Raw genomic sequence first — 18,083 nt, 5'->3', positions numbered from 1 at the left:
ATAAATAGATAGATAGATAGATAGATAGATAGATAGATAGATAGATAGCCGTTTTTTTCTTATGTTAGTAGCATCTGCATATATATAAACAATGTAACCAATTATTCTATAAATACATCTACTTGTCAATAGAATAAGAAACAAAACATTTTTGTCCTAGTTTATGTTTTGTGATTGGTCGATGGCAGACATAGACTGCGGCTAATGTTACAATTGCATGACAATGAGTTTGGTCTGCTTGCACTAAGATAATGAGTGTATTGATTCATTTCGTTGATTGTTTATCGAACTGAGTCTGGTCAGCGCTCATATATCTACGTGTCGATCTTGACTGCCGCTGTTGTGAATAATGTTGTAAAGAATGGACCAATTTGGAAAGGATTATTTTTTGAAATGAAAACGTTTTAGAAAGTAGAGACAAACTGCGAAAGATTTCTTGTGAGATTTAGATCTACGTTGAGAGAGACGGGGGGGGGGGGGGGAGGAGAATGAAAGAAAATGAAAGCCACTAAGAGTTGGAAGTAAAGAGACGGAACGAAAGAGAGTGAGAAAGAGAAAGGAATTATGTAAAATAGAGACAAGAGAGAGAAAGATAGATTCAATGAATACAAAAATGAGGGTGGGAGAGAGAGAAAAAATAGAAAAAGAGAGAGCGAGAGAGAAAGAAAGAATTAGAGAGAAAAAGAGAAACAACAAGGAGAGGGAGAGAGAGAGAGAGAGTATTAGCAAAAGACTGAAACACGAATCAGGAAATCAGATCAATTAAAATTACTTTGCGATAATTCTACCATCATGCTGTTGTCATTAACAAGATTCCAAATATTTTATTTTCACAGAAGCTCAGAGGTGGCCCGTTAGGAGTCCAAGTAAGGTTCATATGCAGGTAACTAAGCAGATTTCAATATACGATGAAATGTGATATAATTAACAGATCATGTAGAGGGAATTTGTATTAATGACAAAGGGAATGATGAATTTTTAATTGGCAGTCATTGTGGTAGTTAAAGATTTAGACTATGTCATTTTAACCTTGTTCTTAAAACTGTGATAATAAGTTGAGAGAAAAGGAATTATTTACAGTTTAAAACAAAATAAACTGTTCTATCATTAGTACCTCATAAAATAGGAAATAAGTAAATTAGTAGTAAACATTCTTATTATAACTTTAATTTAAGAAAAAATGTATGACCGTTTATTTTTTTTATATTTAGAGAAAGGCTTATCATGGTATAATATAGTTTTTCATGTTCGTTATGTAGTAATTACATGTAGTGTTATAATTGGTGTATTTTATGGACAATGATAATGTCTGCCATGGATGTTGCAAAATATGTAGGTCGCAGCTGGGAATGGGTAGCCACGAAGACAAGACTTATTATTTTAGGGGGAGGGGGAGACTTAATATATAATTTTAATAAATCAGTTCGCTTTCAGAAGCTAGAAATCAAAATATTAAAAAAAAATACTTTTAAAAATTTAAGCTTATATACTGTCGCCTCTCAATATTGAGAGTTTTATCTCCCTTTTTCTATATAAAACAAAAATAATTAATAACTACTAATTGATTTGATAATTGGTAATTTTTTTTTGTGTTGTCATTGATAATAAATAATTGTGCGAAATCAGATTCTCAATCTCCTTTCTTGTTTTAACTCCTTGTGTCCTGATTAACGATATCATCGTTGATTTGAAACCATTAGATTAAATCAATTTTAGTTTTATAAACTTTAAATTGATATAAAAACAGCATGCATTCTCCTAAAATTCCATCCCATTAGTAACTTTTTCAAATCACAAGCAAAAATGCTATTGAAGTTTAAAGATAACAGTGTAGAATTTTTACAAATGTGAAAAAATGAACACAACATGGAAAATAATTACGGAGGTAAAGAGTTAAAATCTAAACGAGAGATAAGGAAAAGTAAGAAAATAGAACCGAGACATGATTTTTATAAAGAGGCTAAAAAAAAACAAAGTCCACTAAAATGTATTTTTTTCAATCGTATTATTGATATAATAATAATAATAATAATAATAATAATCTTTAGTTTGATAAACTACAAGATAGGAAACAACTATTGTTTGTTACTGGACCATATTTAAAATTTGCTTCTAAATAATGTCTGTTTTTTTTTACAAAGCTAATATCAACTCTGCCTGTCTGGTAAAAGTTTGTACACGTTATTTCTCCCACACCCGATCTCGGATTAAGTTGAAATTTGCAGAATAATCTCTTGTACTGACGGAACAAGCATAAATTGAAAAACAACAACAATTAGTTAACTAACTATTGATTATTCATTAATTTTTTTGTGTATCAGACAACGGAAAGAAATCGTACTTGACAGATGTGGTGGTATAAGTTGTATTAGTTTCATGACAAAAGCTTGAGCTCTGAGTGAACAAGTTTTGTTTCTTATATGCTTTTACTAAAGTGGTTACTGTAACACTGACGGGATTACCCCATTCTCCTCCCCCCTTTCTTTTCAACCAATTAAACTTCATATAAGTTTTTTTTTTTAAATTATTTTTTATGTTTTTCCAGTTTCTTTTATAAACTCCAGTGATTAATGTTTGACCTACTAAATGTTGTTAGTCATGTTTACAACATGATGTTAGAGCTAACACAATCTATTAACACTACATAATTCTAGATCATTACCTGCCCTGAGAGATTTGAACAGCTTTGCTTTACTTCGCAGCCATGGCACTAGCTGGTGTATCTCGCTGTCGTAACGTTTGTCCGGAGATTTAGAAATAACCCGAAGCGCATTCTCGTACTCCTTCGACATTCTTCGTGCTTAGTTCAGTTCAGGTTTTAACTCTTTCTCTCCTAACTGACGATACCAATGTTGATTCCACTAGAATTGGTAAATAATTACGAAGAGAAAGAGTTAACAAGCGTGAAGGCACTTTAAATTCATAGATCTCATATAGATCTACATCCACAAGTATGAGTTGAAACTCGTTGTCATCTCCCTTAAGATCACACTTTATTGAGAGTAATTTGTTAAAGGTAAGCTACTCCGTAAAACACGCTCAAAAATGAGTTGTCGGTCTTGTTGCGCTTTAGTTTATTTCTTTTATGTATGAAGGTGCGTTCATATTTAGTACACTTTCTCATCAACGAGTGCAGTAAAAAAGTATTTTAAAGCAAACTTACAAACGTCGTTTGGTTTAAGGTCCCATAAAGTTTCAAAACTTCAATTCAGAAAAGACGTGAATGTGTTTCGCCATCATAGAAGGCCCACTTCAATGTTGATTTCTTATGTCCCTAAGACAATGTTGTAGAGATTGATCTGGTCTCTCATAAACACAACTCCACTACATGTATCTTACAACACGCAACAGTTCGATCTGCTGTCGACGTGTTCGGCCACTTTCACCGAGCCCTCTAAGATCAATAGAGCCAGGAGAACAACTCTGGGATTAAGTCTTGATCCCACTACATGTAAATACTCTAACGACTCGTCACTGCCGCTCTCCACACAAAGCAAAACAAATCACTTGCTGTTATAATGTTGTTCCTGAAGTCCCCCCTGCATTCCTTGACCTATAAGCAGAACAAAAATATTGTATTAAAGAAGTTACTAAACTTAAAGGGTATGATTTAATGCTCTTATTACCAGTAACAAATTTAATGAGAAATGATAATCAACTGACATTTATATTTTTACTTCTATCACACAGTTGCTACTTATTCTTTCCTTACTATTGTTTTCTCAGCAAATATCTACATTTTTTGTGCTTGGCCCAAATACCTGTCATCTATGAAACTGTAGGCCAATATTGACATAATTAAATATTTATTAATTAAAGGAATTTGACATTTTCTAAATATTTTGTTCTCCTGCATTATGAATATTTGTATATTCCATTAATTAGATGAGTTAGATCTGATAACTAAATTTAAGAAACAAAAAGTTTGAAAATGAATCTCATTAAGAGTCATTATTACAAATATGGGGACAGCACGCGCTGCGCTGGCCTTAAACAATTTTAATTGCAAACTTAAAACTAGTATCGGCTTCAAAGTTTTTACGTAAATGAAAAGTCGACTCGCAGAGATTGAAACATAAAGTCAGTGTGATGGTGTCCGGTGTTGAATCGATGACCAGTCAGTGAAAGGTAGGGGAAATCTTTGAGACGTCGAGAAGCCAATATCAACCTGCTACCGGTGTGTGCCAGTCAGCTGAGACAGGTAGGCTGATTCCAGACTAACAAAGGTCAGTCCACTTGGAAAATCTCTCGTTGAACCCACCCACGTCTGGAGGTGAAAGTAAATTGCCATTATGTCGTCCAGAAGTGTGCACGTCACGACTGGCCAAGGTGGTCTGATTGGAGTCGGCCGCCCCACAAAATTGACCCCAAACTTAACAGTTCAATGGTACTGGCATCCGGTTACATATTGATACAGTTATTATTGACCATAATTTTAAGCTGGTATTATCCTATCAGTATACAGGTGAAAGTGTGGGACACTCCTTAGTGGGTTTCATTAAGAACTATGTTTTCTTGCAGATCTATGATTGTATTTATGAGACATTTTTATATTGTATTATCTCCGGTCACTGTCTATGTCATGATTAGAAAAAAACAAACATGTCTCTTCTGGTAAGAGGCTTAGCCCACACTCTTTTCACTTCTATAGAATTAAAATCAACACGTCTCAACGTTTCAATAATGTATAATAGTAGCCTATTATGTTTTCTGTTTATAAATATCTTAGCCCATCTTAAAAGGGGTTCCTAAACTAGATCTTCTGTTCACTGCTAGGCGAGTTAGCAGATATTGGGTTGCCTGGTCGTGCGGTATGCGCGCTGGACTGTCGTTCAGTCGTCTCCATGGTACCGGGTTCATACCCTGCCCGCTGCCGTCCCTTGTCGTTTTGTGGGAGGTTTGAACTAGGACGTACATTCTCTTCAACTCGGCAAGAACATCCGAAACATGTAAAATATTTTACAAACATTTTTACAAACATATTTGAGAATCTGATTCAGAAGATAATAATTCTACAATGAGAACCATTGGTTTTTCTTTTGATCAGCTTGATAAGAGAGATAGTAATTGCTTGGCAAGAGCTAGACAAACCTCAATAGTTTGATAGAGCACCTGTTAAAGTTCCTGGCACGAATATGTCTTTATGATTTAACATTGAAACGAAGATTCCGCAATAATTAATAATCTAACAAAATAGATTTTACCCAAATCTAAACAGTTCATGAAATAAAAGTAAGCCTACACAATTTTTTTTACACAAAGCTTAAATCTACTCAGTTTGTCTGGTAAAAAGTTGGAACACGTTCTTTCTGCCCTACCTATTCTCGGATCAAATATTAATTTGAGTAGACAGTATATAAATCATTAAAGTGTTCCCCTTTTGTTAAGCTTTGTTTAAAAAAAATTTTTTTTTTAATACTTTGCATGTTTTCTTTTTTACTGGAGCTCTATAGAATAGTAAAGTATCCACATTGTAGTGGCCATTTTTATTTTCAGCGCTTCTATGTTACAAGATGTAGACCTCAAACTTATAAACGTCAATGTGAACTTCTATATCTAGTTTGTTTAAATATATATTGTTTTGCGAAATTACGAAAAGAAATTAAATAGAGAAAATGCTATAAAGTATATTTTTAAAACTTTGAAATGATAAGTCACAAGCAAAGTCAGTCGTTTAAACTTAATGTAGCATAAAAGTACATCTAACAGTCAAGAGTATTCAATTGTCTAGATTTCATAGTTATTGGGTGCATGGGCGTAGCCAGGAATTTTTTTCGGGGAGGGTTTTGGGGGGGATTCCCCCCCCCCCCCGGACCTCCCCCCCCCCCCCCCCGCGAAAAAAAATTATATATATATATATATATATATATATATATATATATATGTGTGTGTGTGTGTACATAATTAATCTTTATTACATTCTGACCCTTTCGGAAGACGTTTATTGTTTATTGTAGACTCCCCGCCCTACTGGGGGAGTTCGCAGCGCTCCCCAAGCGCGGGGCGAAGCCCCGCCGCCGAGCACTATTTCTGGTATTGAAAGCCAACAAAATGCATATTCTGAGGTATCTACAGTGCATTTTCCTGCTATTAAAAAGTTTTATTTCAAAAACCTAATGTGCTATTCTTACTGACTTAGACCCTCTCGCGCCGTTCCGGCAAGTTGTTTCCGCAACTCTTATTTGCGTAATTCATTTTGTCGGAAAACATGTCCCGCAAAACTTCATGCGACGCTCTGTCACAACTCCCAGTTCGGCATAATTTTTCTTTGATTAAGACCCGATCTCTTTGACTGACTCCTAAAATCTGTCTTTGCCATCTTTGTTGAGCCACATTTAGTGTTTTTCAATTTCGGCAGAAGACTATTCACACTTTATTAATGGAGCCCAAGCCACTGGTAGAAATTTGTAACCTTTCTTGACTACGCTCTTGGAATTACATGCCTGTATTTCGCTTTAGATTTTATATCGAAAAGGAAAGTTTTTTCGTCAAATCATCTGTTGAGGGGTTTTAAACTAAAAAATCTCTGGTTTTGTTTTGTTTTGTTTTTAATTCAAAACCCCAGTTAGCTACGATCATAGAATTTGGTGACTGTAGTTTGCTTTAAAATAATATTGAAGAGAGAGGTTTTCAACTCTAAACGCTCTGTAGGGGAATTTTAAACTCAAAACCATCTGGAGGGGTTTTAAACTTTAAAGAAAAAGCCATCTGGAGGAGGGGGATTTAAACTCAAAACCCCTTTGGCTACGTTCATAGATTTTATAGTGTGTAATTTGCTTTTTTTTTTTATATTGAAGAGGTACTTTTTAGCTTCAAACCCCAACTGGAAGGGGGAGGGGGGTTAAACTCAAAACCCCTTTGGCTACGCTCATAGAATTTAGAGTGTGTAATTTGCTTTTTTGATATTGAAGATGGGGTTATCGTAAATTTTGGATGGGGTTTTAAAATCAAAATCTTCCTTAACTGTGCTGTTGGAATTTGGGATTGTTGTTTGCATTTTTTTTGTTTTGTTTTATAGAAGAGGGGGATTTAACTGCAAAAACCTCTGGTAGGGGGTTTAAAATTCAAAACCCCCTGTAGGGGGTTTTAAACTCAAAGCCCCCTGGTAGAGGGATTTGTATCTCAAAACCCCCTGATAGGGGTTTTTAAAATCTCAAAAACCCCTGGTAGAGGGTTTTTAACTCAAAACTGCCTCGGCTGTGCTGTGGTAAGTGATGATTTAGTATTAAAATCTCACCTAAAATAAACAAAATGAAAGCAAAAATCATTCACTTAATTCCGCCCCCCCCCCTGAGGGGGGGGGATTTCATTTCGGGGGGGGTTTGAACCCCAAGAACCCCCCCCTGGCTACGCCCATGATTGGGTGCCATTTCTAAAAGTTATCTACTAGTGAGAGAGTCGATTTCCCCCATCACGAAATGAAAATTTAATTAGACATTAAATTAGTATCAAAGAATTTACCTAGTAAGTCTGTAATTCAACAACTAAAGTCTCTCCAGATTTGTGACGGCTTGTGCTTTAATCTGTATCAATTTAATCTGTATCAGATTATTAACTAATTGAAGAGAAGGAAGAAATTGATAGACTCTAAGAAAACCTGGAAACTATTTATTTATTCAGATAAAGACATTCATTTAGAGACCAAACACAACAAAATAGACTACTAAAGATTTGTTCATTGTATACATAGCATATAAATGCTAGAGACAAAGATATTTTGTTTCGTAAAAGGTTAATCAATCAGTGAGATTAAATCAGTTAAACCTTCAGTGAGATTTAATCAGTTAAACCTTCAGTCAAACGTAGAAAAGAAAATCCAAACCTGATCCGCTCAGATATTTCGGCATGAAAACTACATCTAGGATTTATTTCAGTAGACTTAGATTTAAAATTACCCCGTGCATGGTGTATAGGACAGCAAGCTATCCCCACAGAGATCGTTCACTGGCCAGATCTAGTTAACTGACAGCCTGGTACTGCGGTTTGCGCGCTGTACTGTCGTTTGGACTTATAAATGGCCCTGGGTTCAAACCCCGCCCTCTCCCATCCCCCGTCAATCAGTTCTGCAGAAGATATTGAAGAAGTTCCTCTTTCAGACCTCTCACGGTCTAGAGGGCAGATAATGTTAATGTAACCTAATTCTATGGGCGAATGTTAGCGAGGGTCATGTTGCCAGCACAACGACCAACCGCCTTTACTTTTTCCCCAACTAATGTCAGGTTGGGTCGATTCAGGGGCGTCCAAAAAAATCTCAAAGTTCAAAATCCCGGTCTTCACCAAGATTCGAACCCGAGATCCCTTGGTTAGGAAGCCGAGCGCTTCACCATTCAGCCAGCAATCACCAGAGAAGATGTTGTCTAGGTTATAATATTCTTTATTTTGGAACGACTGTAAGAAGTTTACAAAATAAATAACAAGAAAGCACTGTGTTCGACTCCGAAGATTTATGAAGAATGCAACAGTTTACGTCAGTGGTGCCCGAAATAAGGCCCGCGGGCCAGATCCGGCCCGTGATGTGCTTGCATTCAGCCCGCCGAAACGTCGGCACAAAATATAAAAAATCCCCCACCCCTAAAGAAAGTGTTCAAAATTTATCTTTACCTAGGTTAGGGCCCTCGTGTTTTTCTAATGGATTACTACCAATGCATTTAACATTTGTGCGTTCATGAAATAGGACTATAGAAACTACTAGAAAAGTGAACGGATCTTTACTTTTCTGTAGAACATGATACCATTGCTAACAAACATGTTTGTTTTTATAAAAAAAAAGTGTGACTGTTTTTAAAAAACCAAAATAACAAAATATAAACAGAACTTACTTAATTTTTTAAAGTGTAAAGAAAAAATTCAAATATCCCAATAATTCAATGTACTAGATCCTCGGTTTTAAAATAAAACAGTTTCAGGTCAATTTCATCAAGTTTTTGTATCTTTTCTATCATGTGGCCCGCGACACTAATGTTGGAAATTAAAATGGCCAGCAGATTGAATTATATTTACGTCATTCCCATATCTTGTATGAAACAAAAACATTGTCGTAAAAAAACAACTGTATGTCACACTAATGGGAATGTTCCTTAAAACTTTTCGTATCAAGGGAATTACATTTAAAACAACAAAAGATAACACAAGTTGACATTGGTATCAGTCAATTTCTTTAGAAGACAAAGTGGTTTGACTACATGTAGCTACAACTAAATCCTCACCAAACTACAAGAGTTTAAAGGTATTGTCTGATTGTGTCTTCTCTCCCACAGATAAGAATAAGCACTAAGTCTAGGCAAACATTCACAGACAGTATTATCTTGTTCTGTAGTCATGTAGAGCAGGTACTAGCCACCAACTTTGCCAATCAGGCATGTTAATACAGTTGACAGTAAAAACAACGTGTATTAAAAGCCAGATTTTTGCCCATCCGGTAAACAAATTACAAACAGTTAGTTTTACTTTTGAAAGGACCTCAAAATCTTAAAACTCTATTTCTCTTAAAATTTCGAATAGGACTAGAATAGTGTAATTTGGCTGTACTTTTGTTTTTCTCTTAAGTGTAACAAAAGTTCGCATTAAAAAGAAAAGCAGTCCAGTCTAAAAGTCAATTAAATCTAGGCTTCAGAACAGTAAATAACTTCTAAGAAGCCTAGTGAATAAATGAAATTGGGCAGGATAACAGAAGATATAACGAAGCGATTAAAACCTAATTCAAAATTTTTATTGGTGCAGTATTTATAGAAGTCCAGCACAACAACCAGGCTTCAATACTTTCCGAAAGTAGCGTAGATAGACCTCATTTTTAGAGTTGGGTGGACTCAGGAATATCACATTTTATCGGGATTCGAACTCCTGATCTCAGTGCGGGAGCTATGCCCGCTACTACTCCGCCACTTTTCATGGCTGAGTAGCAAAACGCTTGGCTTCTGAATATAGGGGTCTAGGGTTTGAATTCTGGTGATTTTTTTTTTATTTCGGGACCTTTGGGGCACCTCTAAGTCCATCCAGCTCTAATGGGGAAAAGTAAAAGCGGTTGGTCGTAATACTGGCCACATTGCACACTTGTCAAACGTGGGTCACAGAAACAAATGACCTTTGCACCATCTGCCCATATATTGGAAGAACTGAAAGGGGAGCGAACTTGTAACTACATATACAACAAACTTGCAAGAGTTACTTTCTCCTTGTATCTCTAAATGTATCAATAGCAAGTACGCCACTGATATACTCCAGTTCAAAGCAAACATATCAACTGAGACACTCTGGCCAGTCAGTGTAGAATGGAACGATACTGACACTGTTAAGGCAGTAATGAGATAATTCGTTATCCAACCTGGGGAAGGCCTGCCAGGCTTACTGTAGGCCCAGGTCCTTGATACAGAGCTATACATAGATACGTACACACATTTATTTACCATGTTGACAGTTATATAATAGAAATGTCTTGTAAAGAGAGTGTCGGCTACTGTTCGTTGTTTACATAATGACAGAAATATAGAATGCTCATAATGAAGAATTCGTGTAATCAAGAGCAGACAACTTTTTGAAGTAACATAGTTTTTCAAAAGCAGCAGAAGTTTATTATTCGTCTCTACTACAAAAAATTGCAATAGGGTCTATATCAGCGGTTCTCAATCTTTTAGGCTCGGCGACCCCTTTTTACAACCCCCCACTCTGCCGCGACCCCCTCCCTCCGCATACACACACAGCAATAGAAGAATGGACAAAAACAATTCATTTTTTCGATGGTCTTAGGCGACCCCTGGCAAATCGCCAATCGACCCTCAAAAGGGTCGCGACCCACAGGTTGAGAACCGCTGGTCTATATGAATCTCAGTTGTTGTTTTTCCAGTTATAGGATATAGATATAAAAGGCCATGATTTAACAAATTGCTTAATTGTATGTTGTTGCTGTTCCTTTCTTACTTTTAAAAATGTCATTTGGGGTCACCAAATTAACCTCACCAAATATGTTCTAAATGAGGTTTGTGTATGTCAATACGCTAGAGTTCTTTAGTGTTTTCATTGTTACAACAGAACTCTAGGACGCTTGGACAATGGTGAGAAACTAGTTCATTTAGTTTCCATAGAACGAAATAGAGAGCCGTAATAAATAAATAATAAATTATGGTTTTTATATAGCGCTACTTTCATGCTTATAGCATGTTCACAGTGCTATCTCATTAGTGAACCAGTGAGTAGAGGAGGTATCTGGGAGAAAGTTTTCCGCGATGCCTTAAGGCGCTCAGTTAACACAACTCTGCTCGAGTCGGGTGTCAAACCTCAAACCCCCTTCATAGGTATCCAAGCCAAGTGTACTTGGCCTCTCGACCACGCTTCCTTAACATGAAACATGTTATTGTGATAGCAATTATTTTTAAAGACATAAAAGACTATAGGATGATAAAACTATATGATGCACTATAGAACACAGATAGTATAGCAACGAATTAGGGTAGAAGCAAGTTGGGCACGTGACTTCACAGAGATCAAGTTGGGCACGTGACTTCACAGAGATAGAGTATGTGTGGTGATAGAAGACTATAGCTTTTTTTCTGTTCTAGGATATAAACATTCTGTAATTGTTTCATTGTGTTAGTCAATTTAAAATTTAAGTTACTTCTTAATGATGGTTTGGAGTTTACTGTAACTCGCGATTACTAGTATAGTGATGTATCACAGTCTACAACACAGACAGAACCATTAAGTATTATTCCTGTCTAAAACACGACGGAACCAACAAGCTTCATTAGTAGTCGACTAGAACAAGACAGAACCATCAAGTTTTATTCCTGTCTAAAACACGACGGAATCAATAAGCTTCATTAGTAGTCGACTAGAACAAGACAGAACCATCAAGTTTTATTCCTGTCTAAAACACGATGGAATCAATAAGCTTCATTAGTAGTCGACTAGAACAAGACAGAACCATCAAGTTTTATTCCTGTCTAAAACACGACAGAATCCACAAGTTTTATTTTTGTATAAATCATGACAGAATCAAAATCCACAAGTTTTATTTCTGTCTAAAACACGACAGAATCAACAAGTTTTAATTCTGTCTAAAACACGACAGAATCAACAAGTTTTAATTCTGTCTAAAACACGACAGAATCAACAAATTTCGTTTACAACATAACAGAATCAGAAAGCTTTATCTCAACAGAAGAACTATCACAATTACAAGAATGTCTGACTGTATATATGATTTTATTTCATAGACAATGTATAAATTCGTTAAAACTTGAACAAGTTGTACTCCAATGACCAACCTCGGGAAAACCTGGATGAGTCAATCTCAAAATAAAACAAACAGCTTATACGCTGACCAAAGTATATAAGCTGTTTTAGTAAATCAGGGTCGACCTTTCATTGACCTCATTGGGGTTCTGTCCGCTATGTCACGCTCCTCAGGCCATTGTCTACGTGTATAAACAAAAGAGAGATCCATAAATTGAAGGAAATAAAAAGTAAATGTTCAACGTAACGCTACGTGACTCTCTGTCCCCTCAACGTCCTGCTTAGATTTGGTTCATAGATTTGAACCACTAGATTCAATGAAACCACTTGTGGGTAACAAGGCCTATTGAGTTTATGTATCTTTATTTTGTATTAAGTACTGTGGGCCATATGCAAATGAGAGCAGTCGTTAATTTCATGTCATTTCAAAGTACATGTTTTTATTTTTGTTCTGCAAGTGTCACATATTAGGTCATATGTTACGTCATACCCTATATCTACAGGAGGGATCTCAGAGGACAGTTTTCGAACTCGAGACCATCATAACGACAGAATGAACATTAAAAAAACATATTCTCAATAGTTAGAAATTTTAAGAAAAAAGAGAATGAAAAAGTATGTAGGCTCAAAGTAAACAGCTAAAACAAGCGAAATAATTTTTTTTTTAAATTTAAGCTTATCTGTGGGGGAACAGCTTCATATTTATAACCATATATCTCAATATTGTATGATTTATTTCCTTTTTATATCAATTTAAATAAATAAATACTAGTAATTAATTGACTGTTCGATTATTTTTGCAGAATTTAGGTCATTGGTTAACATGCATGACTAGATGCATGACGAGTAGGACGTTCTCAACTTCTTTTTTTGAAGTAAGGTCTGTATTTTATAAGACAAGATAAGATAAGATTTTTCTTTATTGATTCATGTTTTTCTTTATTGATTCATGTTTTTCTTTATTGATTCATACTTAGTTAGGTACAAGAAATAATTGTGTAGTTTCAACTGGATGTGGGTTAAAGAACGTGTATAAATCGTGTACCAGACAGACAGACGGACAGACAGACGGAGTGATTTGATATAAGCTTTGTAAACAACGATGTATTCTTATCAACTCCATTCCCTTTCAATTCACAATCTCAACTCAGAAGTCTTTCTTTACTATCCTTTACATTTCGATTGTTTTTATAGGAAACATCCGTTATAAAGCGTTGATCTATTGAAGTTGATGATGAACGGATGTGGCGAGGTGGGGAGGGGGAGGGGGCTAGCTAGGGCGTGTGACCATTGACCACTGGGATGGTAATTTGCATACGGGCGAAACGACTCTGGACCAGAAGAATGTTTTTTGGACATTCCGATGGTCTAGAGGTTAGAAACTTGGTCCCTGGTGCTGCTGTTCATTTATGTATATATGTAGGCTATGTATCGTGGTTATCAAGCAGTCACCTTGTAGCACCCCAATCTGAATTCTAAGGTTTATTATAGTTTTACAAATTATATATTACCCAATCTCATTTCAGTTATATGTTTACCGCCACTCTACCTAATATTAATAAAATAAGCTAAAAACCTGCTAAAAAACCTGCTAAAACTTGTGGCCTATTTCCTGAATACTCTTGTACCTTACGTAACATAGCTCCATGGAAAGAAAGGCATTCAGCTATTAATTACAGTCGCTGGTTATTATACCTGCACATATTTCGTGCCAAATTAAATATTGAAGGGTCAAAAAAGGAGCAAAAGTAATGTGTGTGTGTGTGTGTGTGTGTGTGAGAGAGAGAGAGAGAGAGAGAGAGAGAGAAAGGTTTACACAATAAAGGATTTCTAGTGTGTCAAGGGCAGGCTATCGATACCTGCATATCATCTCCCTTAGACAGACTGTAAAGTTCCCATCAGAAGTTGTAACTCTCACAGTGACAGAACTAAAATTGATAGAATCAATGGCCAAGCGGTGACATGGTCTGGGAATAGAAGTTTTAGTTTGATTTAAGGCCAGCCGAAGTATTTTCTACGATTATGATCATGAATAAATCCTGGATACACAAATTGACAAAAATAATTAGTACCGCAAATTAACGCAAAATGCAAGTATCCGACAACCATATTAGAACTATATAATTTATACATAATTATGTGACACATAAACTAATTTGAAGGTGTAGCCAGCTAGGGATTAATACATAGACAGATAGATAGATAAGCCATCCGTTATTTAATTATAAAATTCACCTTTTAAATACAAAAAAATGTATGTTTTGAATTAATTTTACCAAAAGTGGATTAGTTTTTTCGTTTTGTGTGTTTTAAATTTAGAGTAACATTTTGTTACAAAATTATTTATAGTTGTAAAATTTAATGAATAGCATTACAGATTTCTACAGAGACTTTTCCGAAGAGCCTGATTGCGTCTTAAACCCATGCCCTTCTAATCGTGCGTCTTAAACCCATGCCCTTCTAATCGTGCGTCTTTAACCCATGCCCTTCTAATCGTGAATCACTGTAGTTGTTATACATGTTATGAAAGAGACTTCTAATGTGTAAAAGTTTCAGAAAGTAACAAAAAAGAAGAGAGAAAGGATTTTGGTTCAAACCTCCTATTTCTATGTGTACAACTTAATTCTTAGGATTTCCTTTTGATTAAATATTTATTTAATAAACAAATTGTATTTTTAAAGTCCACCAATAACATTTTAAAAAATGTATAATCGTGAAAAATTTAGACAAGAATTGAACCGAGGTTCCCTTGAGTTACATTATCTGACTTTAATAATCCTTGGGTTCTTGATGTTTACCACCATTACGTCTGACAGTACCAACACATTTACCATACTCTGTTAGTTGTCAGCGTGTCGGGGAGGAAGCGGTCGAGTTAAAACACTAAAACAGGCTCGGCCTTCCCGTCCATTTGTATTTGGTATTTCAATAGATAGCAAATTAATAATTTCGTTAAAATGATAGATCCTGTTGGTAACCAATTGGTGATGTCTTTTAAAGTTTAGTACATATCTTATCTTATCTTCGTATCTTATATATTACAGACGTTACTTCAAAAAAGTAAAATGATTAGATAAGCACAAATAGGCGTGTTCCTATGTCAATCTAGTCATGCATGTTAACCGGTGACTTAAATTCTGCCAAGTCACTGGTTTTCCTGTCTGGCTCACGCTACCCATTCCATGCTCTAATAGCGCTAGGGAAGAAGGAGTATTTGTACAAATTCGTCCTAGCATATGGAACGAGGAATGTGCCTTTATCGTTGTGTCTTTCTGAGTATATCAACAAAGTCATGTTTTCACATACTCATTGGAAACTATGTTGAGACAATGAAGCCAACTTAGCAACGCAGCGAAAGATCCTTGTTTACAAATCATATTTCATTTTGATTCAGTAGTAAGGGATCTTGGTCATGTTCTCAACTTTCCATGACTGTGAAAAGTACTTTGAATTACTTTAACATAATGGATACTTTGACTGTCATGACAGAAGTTAGGGAAGTAAAAAGCAGTTGGTCGTTGTGCTGGCCACATGACACCCTTGTCAACCATCGGCTATAGAAACAGCAAGCTTAACATCATCTGCCCTATAGATTCACTTACTAAATTTGAGATCTCCAATATGAATCACGGGTGTAGACTACTTCTCCTAAGTTTGTGACTTATTTGTGACCAACAGAACATTTGTGACACGGCAGATTTAGACACAGTTTGTGTTTAGTTATGCATAGTCAAAAAGAAACACACACAAAAAAAATCACATACAGTCCTAGTTCCATATTTTCATCTCAAATCATTCAAATCATGAAAACTCGCTGCTTCTAAAATGATAGATAACATTTTGTCATTGAAAATGTTTTTTTTAAATATATAACAACACGATTATAATCTAATAAATATGATTTAAAAAAATAATTAGAATCTAATAAACCTTTTTCTAAAATTCCAACATACCAAGTTAGATTCTGATCACACAAAAACAGCTGTAAAGGATTTATTTTTTAAAGTCTAGTCCTTCTAGAACAACAAACATTGATTGACACTTTAAATTTTACAAAATAGATTTCATAGATTGCATTCACCACTCACCGCCTGTGTCTAGTACTAGGATAAAAATGAGCGAGAACGTGTACAAGCTTTACACCGGCTGGTTGTCACTCGGGCAGAGCGCGAATCGTTCGCGAGTCTCTTGTTTCTGTGATTGTGTGAAGAAAAAAAAAATCAAAAGACTAAGGTAAAAGTAGACCAGTCTAGTCCAAACTCTTAACGCTGACTGAATTACTAGAGTTAAACGTTGCACCAAGAAATAACTAACCTAGGTATTTGTTAGTGGACTGTAAAGTTTTATGGTAGTGTTATTGCGTCGCCTCAAGAGGTGTCTATTACTGTGTATTATGCATGAAATAGACGATATAGCAGCTTGTATTGTGTCATATCCCTACACTTTTCAACAACTTTTATGGACTGTTTATTTTTTATGACATGATAATACAATAGCCATATTTTGTCATACGTAAAACAATGTTGTCAAATACGAGAGGTCTTGCTGTACTGGATATTAAACAGAGTGAATCCTTGAACTGTGACTCCAAGTCCACGTGTGGGCGGTATGCATTTTGCAATGCGGTGACGCGGCTTTTAAGGGTAGTGAGTGGGGCAACTGCCCTTTGCCCCAGCGCATGGGGGGTTCTCGTGTTAGAATGATTCTTTAGTAACCCTTCGCCTAACATCCACATATTTGGGGATAGGTGAAGGTCAAGGGATGTACAGGGCTGGTACTGATGGTCCTACAAAATAAACCATACAAGATTTTTTTGTTTAAAAGAAGTTTTAAAAATATATACTCCTAAAATAGTAATATATCTATTTTATTTTACCGTATTTCATTATACCTTATTTTATTATACCATAATTTATTATACCTTATTTTATTATACCATAATTTATTATACCTTATTTTATTATACCTTATTTTATTATACCTTATTTTGTTATACTTCATTACGTAGTAAAATATAACATTGACGTTATTTGTATTATATATAAATTGTATTCGAAATAACTAGAGGAGGAAAAAACATTAATTTCTCCCTTACTTATAGAGTTTCAAATATGTGCGTTGGTTAACTGGTTAAGCACTTGGCTTCCGAACCTGGGGTGCTGAGTTCGAATCTCAGCGAACATCGTTTTTTTTTTTAGTTTTTTCGAATCTTGGTATTTCTTGGTCGTCCTGAGCCCACACAACTCTAATGGGTACCTGACTTTAGTTGGGAAAAGTGAAGGTGGTTGGTCGTTGTGCTGTCCACGTGACACCCTTCTCGCCTCTAGGTCTGCAAGGGGAAATTTTTTTTTTAAACTTAATTAAAAGATGATTAGAACTACACTGATATCTAACTCTTCATTTTTCTATTTCTCTGGGTTTAGGGATAAGAACTAATCCCAATCCTTGTAAGTAGAGTTTTCTATTGTAGGGATTGTTTAAACATATGTTTATTCAGTATTGGATCATTCCTTCATGCCCAACCCTAAAAACACACACCACTAAAAATTTACAGTCGTCATAAATCGTTTCCCCACATATAAAACTATATCAATCTATAAAAGTCAATAAAGCGTGTATCGTTGATCTATTGATGGTGTACAGCCGTACTGTCCCAAACACTGCAGTGTCTTGGTGAAAGTGACTGAGGCACGAGATCTTCCCCTCTCTAAAGGCCTCGGTGTTTGTATCTAGTGAATGCCAGCACTTTGTACACATATTTATATGGAATATAATGACTGTCTCGTGAAAGACGCAATGACAAGGGCCTGCAAGCGTTTTGTAAAAAGAAAAAAAAAAAGTCTTCTGTCTATATT

The 18,083-nt window shown here is 35.6% G+C and overlaps 1 protein-coding gene across 6 annotated transcripts in view; it reads right to left on the bottom strand.

The window, feature by feature from the left end:
• The window catches only part of LOC106065552 (uncharacterized), a 52,125-nt gene extending 35,565 nt beyond the window's left edge, over positions 1-16,560 (bottom strand). The window contains exons 1-3 of one of the 6 annotated variants that reach the window (XM_056042013.1): positions 16,317-16,505; positions 7,462-7,555; positions 2,663-3,553 (exon numbers count right to left, since the gene is read on the bottom strand). In XM_056042013.1, the coding sequence (XP_055897988.1) occupies positions 2,663-2,792 (130 nt within the window). In that variant the 5' untranslated portion in view covers positions 2,793-3,553; positions 7,462-7,555; positions 16,317-16,505. Of the gene's footprint in view, positions 1-2,662; positions 3,554-4,042; positions 4,062-7,461; positions 7,556-14,087; positions 14,107-16,181; positions 16,506-16,542 lie in introns of those variants that run through there. The other 5 variants (XM_056042016.1, XM_056042011.1, XM_056042012.1 and 2 more) reach the window with 5 other exon arrangements.
• Between the last annotated feature and the right edge of the window lie 1,523 nt (positions 16,561-18,083).

Source organism: Biomphalaria glabrata, chromosome 9 (assembly GCF_947242115.1).
Source record: "Biomphalaria glabrata chromosome 9, xgBioGlab47.1, whole genome shotgun sequence".
Classification (NCBI taxonomy): domain Eukaryota; kingdom Metazoa; phylum Mollusca; class Gastropoda; family Planorbidae; genus Biomphalaria; species Biomphalaria glabrata.
Note: the sequence above shows the minus strand (reverse complement) of the source record. Positions and strands in the feature narration are given on the sequence as shown.